At 58.1% G+C, this 6,584-nt stretch overlaps 1 protein-coding gene across 2 annotated transcripts; it reads right to left on the bottom strand.

The window, feature by feature from the left end:
* LOC123187451 (zinc finger CCCH domain-containing protein 53) lies at window positions 1-4,030 on the bottom strand. 2 transcript variants are annotated; one of them, XM_044599321.1, is made up of 9 exons: window positions 2,628-4,030; window positions 2,352-2,537; window positions 2,074-2,259; window positions 1,890-1,981; window positions 1,528-1,785; window positions 1,317-1,434; window positions 931-1,176; window positions 750-826; window positions 1-622 (listed from the first exon to the last, which is right to left on the bottom strand). In XM_044599321.1, the coding sequence occupies exons 1-8, from the start codon at window positions 3,632-3,634 to the stop codon at window positions 793-795; spliced, it is 2,127 nt and encodes a 708-aa protein (XP_044455256.1). In that variant the 5' UTR covers window positions 3,635-4,030; the 3' UTR covers window positions 1-622; window positions 750-792. The 2 variants fall into 2 exon arrangements, with proteins under 2 accessions (XP_044455256.1, XP_044455257.1); XM_044599322.1 differs by having other exon boundaries at window positions 1,537-1,785; window positions 2,628-4,024.
* Between the last annotated feature and the right edge of the window lie 2,554 nt (window positions 4,031-6,584).

The raw sequence follows: 6,584 nt of genomic DNA, 5'->3' as shown, positions 1-6,584 counted from the left end.
GACCTGTTCATTATCTTCATTCATCCAGTGAAGTGAAATTATACATACGTAAACACCAACACAACTAGCTAGCTATGCATCCGTATCTTGTTGCACTGTCTTGCAACACAGCGAGCAGAGCACTAGTGTATGTCATACATTGTGGTAGTATTCCTCTGTACTTTTTGGCTAAACATCGCACCTAATGTGCTACTATTACATGAGAACTACTACTACTAGTAGTGGCTATTATATTGGCGGTGGCCTTGCCAGGAGCTTGGTGGCACATCAATGGGGGGTTGGTGGCGGTGGTAGTATTGGTGGTTGTTGGTGGTGGTACTACTAGTAGTAGCAGCAGGAGTAATCGACTAACAGTAACTAATGCATATGGTAATGGTAATAATAGGAGGGGCCCTAAGTATCTGACACTGTTTTTGAAGCCTTGGGGTTGCTAGTAGTGGTAGTATTTTTTGTCCTTCGCCTCTTGTGGTCTGAATCAGCTGGTGCGGTGCCATCAGCTTGAGGAGAGGTGAAGGGAAAGAAGGTAAAAAAGGGGGGGCTGCTGAAACTAAAACTATGCTGCAACTTCTTCACTCTTTTTTTCCTATGTTGCACTATTCCTTTTTCTTTGCTGCTAGTATTCCTGCACGACATAGAGAAGGATCCAAGGTTAAGACACCATCATTCCGGTAAGTGAAAAAGGCATTGCATGATTTTACTGGGGAGCGAGGTGTTGATGGGCTGGTAAAAAGAGAGATGGGGGTGCTTACTATGATTAGGCAGTAGTATCACTCACTTCCATTCAGCGCTACTTTACATCCCGACCGCGCCGTGATCGGAGGACAGCCTGCATCCATCCATGATACCTTCAGCACACCAATCATGCAAATTTGCAATAGTGAATGGAACTATGCATGGGACATTGATAGAGATGGTGTCAAGCACCAGCACCTGGACATGGGGAAGAAGTAAGGTTTTGGTGAGGGTATGTCCAATGCTGGAGGTAGGAGATGGTGGTTAATGCCGCCGCCGTTCCTGGCACCATTGCCGTTGATACCGCCGTTGTAGGCCGCGTTGCAACCGGTCGAGGCTGCGGCGGCGGCGATCTCCGACTCGGTGGGCGCGAAAGGATCACGGGCGAAGGCCCCCGACTTGGTCGGCGACGCGAACGGGCTGTCCGGCAGGTTATGCTCCGCGCTGCAGATTAGCACAACATAAGGGGCTAAAAGATCAGTTTGGTGAAATGCTTACTTCCCTGCACTGCTGGACGAAAGCTAAGTGTGATGAAAGGAACAAATGGTGATGATGATGGTGATTTGTTTAGCGTTAAATTCCACCTTTGGTCGCTGTCAGTGTTAGGGCTGGTGGTGGAATCGCCTGAGGTTTCATCCTTATCAGCTCCGTTGACCGCATTCTTGTGAGGGAAAAGGAAGCCGCAGCCATTGCCTTGCTCCCCTGTTGACACAAGATCAGCACGGCAAATGTGAGCAACACTGCATCTGTTGTGGCCAGGTAATAATAATAAGCTCTTCTCTGTTGGCCACACACAAGTAATACCGGAATCGGGCGGCGAATCGAGGGTCGGCGTGGCGGCAGAAGTGTGGGTGGGGCTGAACGGCTTCCCGATGGGGGTCGGCGCGGCGGCGGCGGCGGAGCGGGTCTTGAGGTCCAGCAGCTGCAGCCCCATGAGGCGCCTGCTCTGGAGCTCGATCGCCTGCTGCAGCTCCACCGCCTGCTGCTGCTCCTCCAGCTTCCTCCTCAGCAGCATCTCGTTGGCGCTGTTGGAGTGCTGCAGCATCCTCGCACCTGGAGCCCGATCCAACACAAGAATCTCAGCTCAGCACACGCTCACTCATCATGCATATGAACATGAACAATCAACAAACATGAAAGTTGCAACAATGACGAACCAACAATCTGGTGCAGATCGAAGGGGTCTCTGGCGTCCAGCCCGGTGGGAGACCCGCAGCCGGAGAAGTCCACCCTCTCGCCCTGCTGCTTCCTGCAGAGCAACAGCGGGAATAAATGGTCATGGGGATGTCGCTGTTGGTTACTGCGGCCGGAAGCAAGCGGCAAAGGTCGCCGTGGGCTTGCCTGAACTTGTCGGGAACCTTGCCCTTCTCCTTGTAGGGCTTGACGAGCACGCGCGCGTCGCAGATGAAGTGCGGGTTGCCCTTGGCCAGGATCAGCTTCACCGTCTCCGGGTAGACGAAGGTGACGAACCCGAACATGCGCTTCTGCTGGTAGGGGATGCGCACGTCGTGGACTGGGCCGTAGATGCTGCGGTTCAGGGGAAGAGCACGGTTAATTCCGGCGAGACCTCCAGCCGGAGCTAGAGCTGTGGGTGCGAGCGAGCGAGCACGGTGAAGTACCTGAAGTAGTTGGAGACGTCCTCCTCGCGGAAGGTGCTGTCCGCCGGGAAGGTGAGGTAAATCTGCCGGGACCCCGGGTTCATCATGCTCGCGAAGTCGCCGCGGTCGAGGCGGGGGCGGTTCATGAACTTGTGCGCCTCGTCGCCGCCCAGCATCAGCGCCGCCGCGGCCGCCGCGGCCGCCGCCCTGCGAATCGGAGAGCAATCAGTGAGCCGCCCGCTGGTAGAAACGAGAGCGAGGAGCTCGTCGGTGGCGAGGGTGGTGGGTATTTAGTACCTTTGGCCGTCGTTTTGCTGCTGCTGCTGCTGCAGGAGCAAGCTGAGGCACTTGCTCGCCGCGGAGGGGGAGCCAGGGAGGGAGCCGGTGGGGGAGTAGGCGAAGCCGGCGGCGGCGGCCAGGCGCTGGGACTTGGAGCGGAGGAGGAAGTCCTGGCACTGCTGCTCCACGGAGGCCTGGTCCATCTTGGCGCCGGCGAGGTCGTCGGGGAGGCCGCCGTGCACGAACCGGCAGGCGCTCCCGTTTTTGCAGTACCCGCGCGCGTAGTAGAGGCAGGGCTTCCAGCCGAGGCCGTCGCCGCCCCCGAAGCAGAGCTCGCTCACCGACGCGCTCCTGCGGTGCCCGGACCCGCCGTTGGCCCACGCGGCGCCGTACGGGAAGAGCCCGCCGCCGCCGCCGCCGCTGGGGCTGCGGCACTCGCCGTTGTCGAAGAGCGGGAGCTGCTGACGCCCTCCCCCGCCGCCCATGCCTCCCTCGCTGAGGAACGCGAGCTGGTCCTGCAGGTGGAGCTCGTCGAGGATCAGCGACTCCCCGCCGAAGAAGGGCGACTGCGGGCCCCCGCCCCCGCCGTTGGCCGGGCTCATCAGCTGCTCCTCCCCGACGCCCGCCATCTCCTCCGCGGCGCTGCCATTGCTGACGCTGTTGCTCCTGGAGAACACCGGCGGCGGGGCCCAGGACGAGGGCGAGGAGACCGAGAGCGGCGAGGGCGCCGTGCCCCCGCCGCAGCCGCCACGCCCCGAGTTCTGGCGCGAGAGCATGAAGGGCGAGGAGTGGCCGGCGGAGGTGGGCGTGGCGGGGCCCGAGGCCGAGGCCGGGAGCAGGCCGAGGTCCTTGCGCGCCTTGGCCATGACGGCGAGCAGCAGCGCCTCCGGGCCGAAGGCGAGGCGTATCATCTCCTTCTCGCCGTGGTCCTGGATGAGCAGCAGCCCCATGATCTTGGCCGCGTGGTCCGGGTCCAGCCCCTGGATCCGCGCGAACACCACCTTCGTCGCCTCGTACGCGTCCATGCCGCCGATCGACCAAGCTCGCTCGCTCAACTCAACCAAACCCAGCAGACAACCTCACACCCCTTCTTCCTCCTCCCGCCCTCCTCCCGTCCTCGCACAGCACAACAACTAGCTAGAGAGCGAGCTGGAGCCGGAGACCAGCGACTCCATGAATCCCCGGAGCTCGGTGGTGGCAAGGGTTAGCTAGCGAGCTATGCTACTTGCACCGGCAGCACCTTCCCTTCCCTTCCCTTCCCTTCCGTCCCCCTCGAGCTATGCTACTTGCACCGGCAGCACCGGCAGCACCTATGTATAAGCTGGCCGCCGTCCCTTTTCCTGGGAGGAGAGGACGAGGGTGCCGCCGGCGATTGGCAAAACCTCGCGAGGGGGTCCCTGCAAAACGCGCCTGTCCTGCGGTGTTTTTATCTGCCGCTGCGGTGTTTTTTTCCCCGCTCGAGGGAGGCGGGATAGATAGATAGATCTGGATCTCGGTGGCCCCATTTATAAAAGGGAGTACCTAAAATTCATCTAGATGAGATATAACTTGGTCTCAATTATTTGAAAAACAAAAACATATACCATTCACGTCAGCACACACATCTTATAGCATCACATTTAATGGCTATAAAAGATGAATGATATCAAATTATATCTTATCTAGATGAGTTCTGACAAAACTGTCTATAAAAACTCGATCCACCGCCTCTGTCACCGTCTTTTCTTTTCTCTGCATTCCTCCTGTGCTCTCTGGGGGCAGCGGGCGGATAGGAATGCCAAATTACCAATAGTGGCACCGTCATCCAGTCAATCAATCAGGCGGTAAAAAGCGGTGCTACTGCGCTGTGATTTTGAGTTTTTACTGTTGTTACCGCTGCGTGCGCGGGCGGCCGGGGTGGATCTGTGCGTGCGTGATTGACTGGAACGGCCGCGATCTGGGGTGCTGACCGGACCGGGGCCCAGCGGCCCACGCGGCGGCGCCCACTCCGGTCGCCGTCCCGCCCCGCTTTGTCCTTTGCCGCGTCGCCGCTGCTCCCTGCCGCTGCCGCTGCGGCGGCCTTTCGCGATAAGAATGGCGCCCGGCCCGGCCCGCCATTTTTATACTCCTTTCCTCCGTTTGATTTGATACCCGTAGCCGAGCTAAAGCTGGACTAGCCTCCCTCGTTCGCCTTTCCGTCGCTTCACAAGGTTTTGTTTACTCCCAGATCCTTGTCGCTTGCCCCACTGCTGTGCAAACCCGATTACTCTTCTCTCTTTTGAACCCAGATGATTATTGTTCTCTGGTTAGTAGCACTGATCTTATTAGGCTGGTCATAATGGGAGTAACATAGGTAATAACATAGATGCCACATAAGCAAAATTGGTGATGTGGCAACTAGTTAATGAGGAGAGAGGCAAATAGAGTAACATAATATGTTACCATCACACATAGCGGTTTCCAATGCATAATGAGTCTATAAAGTAATAAATGAAGACAACTATGTTATCGCACCTATGACACTACCCACTATAAAAATATGTTACTAGTCTAAGTTACTCTCCACTATGACCAGCCTTAGTGGCCCTAATTGACGCCGATTTTTTTGCTTCTGCAAACGGACGAGTAGCTTTTTTCGGGACGAGCCGCGCGGAGCGGGGAGTGCGTATCGGGGTCGGGCGAGCGCGAGCCCCGTCATCCTCCGTTGCTCGCGTACGTACGTCCTTGTCGCCGTCGCTTTCCTTCCTCCCTCGGCCTCCACTGGCCACGGATCAAACCCAAAATTTCGAGTGTAAAATACTCTCCCATCATGCACAAGCTATCGAATAATGGAGCGTGCATAAAAAACGATCGGGATAAACCGCAATTTCCACGTCACTCTCAGTCGGGGCCCGCCCGTTCTGTTCGCTTGTTGTTGGGCGCGCGACGGGCGCTGTCTGTCCCCCCTGCTGCTGCCGCGTCAGCCCCCGTTACGTGTACCAGATCGGATTACCTTGCGACCGTGCGGGTCGGTCTCCCGGCCGGTCGCGCGGCAGATCGATCATCATCCGCTGGCGCGGCCAGTGCGCGGCGAGAGCCGGGAGCGGCTGGAGTTCACGGCCTCGCGTCGTGGGAAACAGCAGCGAGAGGCTGCGAACTTGGTCGCGGGGCAGGGGAAAGACGAAAGCCAAGTGTGATTGGCGCTGATGCCCACGGATGAGGGGTGAACATGGCGCGAAAAGAAGCGACGACCCTGGGCCTGGGGGAATGCACGGGGGCTTTTGGCCCGGCTTTTCCCGCTGCCCGGCCCCCGCCTCCTCTCTTTTCACCGCCTTTCGCGTGCACGCGCGCAGGCACGGCACGGCACGGCGCGGCGAGGAGTGGCATCCCGTGCGCGCGCACATGGAGGCTCCATCGTTTTCTGCTGCCTGGGATGCGCGAGCTACACTCCGTTGCTCGGCTCCTTTCCGTTTTCTACCACCCGTTTTATAAGAGTTTGGAGGGCCGCCTCGCCGTCTCTGTCTCTTTCACCTTTCACCTCTTCACTTCCGGCTCATACCGTATGAAAGTAGCTAACGATTTTTTTTGAGCATCAGTACAGACACAAGCGCTCATATACACGCACATACAATCTCTATAAACGCACACACGCACACGAAGTAGCAATGATTGAACCCGGCGGAAATGTCTTACGAGCAAGTAGTAGATACCGTATGGTTGCGCCACAGCGGGGGAACGGGAAATGGATACGACGTCGCGTGACCACGTCATGTCGCCTGTCTGGACGGAACGGGGCACAAGCGCTACCGCGCAACCACACGTACCCTGTTACGTACACTGGTCATTCGTCAAACGCACGGCGGCCCGTCGACAGACAGCGCGCCCCCTGCCGCTCTGTGGCCACAGCGCATGTGACACGCCGTATTGAATCCGCTCTGTGCATGGCCATGCCTGACAGCGAGCCGGACGGGCCACGGCCGCCTGTCCTCTAGCTACCGCGGTTCAAATTGTGCATGG

The sequence above is a fragment of the Triticum aestivum genome, chromosome 2A (genome assembly GCF_018294505.1).
Source record: "Triticum aestivum cultivar Chinese Spring chromosome 2A, IWGSC CS RefSeq v2.1, whole genome shotgun sequence".
Classification (NCBI taxonomy): Eukaryota; Viridiplantae; Streptophyta; class Magnoliopsida; order Poales; family Poaceae; genus Triticum; species Triticum aestivum.
Note: the sequence above shows the minus strand (reverse complement) of the source record. Positions and strands in the feature narration are given on the sequence as shown.

Excerpts from the sequence above, each read along its gene's own strand:
- LOC123187451 (XM_044599321.1), bottom strand. The coding sequence starts at position 3,634 with ATGGACGCGTACGAGGCGACGAAGGTGGTGTTCGCGCGGATCCAGGGG. Across the intron at positions 2,260-2,351 it reads GACGTCTCCAACTACTTCAG|CATCTACGGCCCAGTCCACG; the intron begins GTACTTCACCGT and ends CCTGAACCGCAG. Across the intron at positions 1,435-1,527 it reads GCCCGATTCCGGTATTACTT|GGGAGCAAGGCAATGGCTGC; the intron begins GTGTGTGGCCAA and ends TTGTGTCAACAG.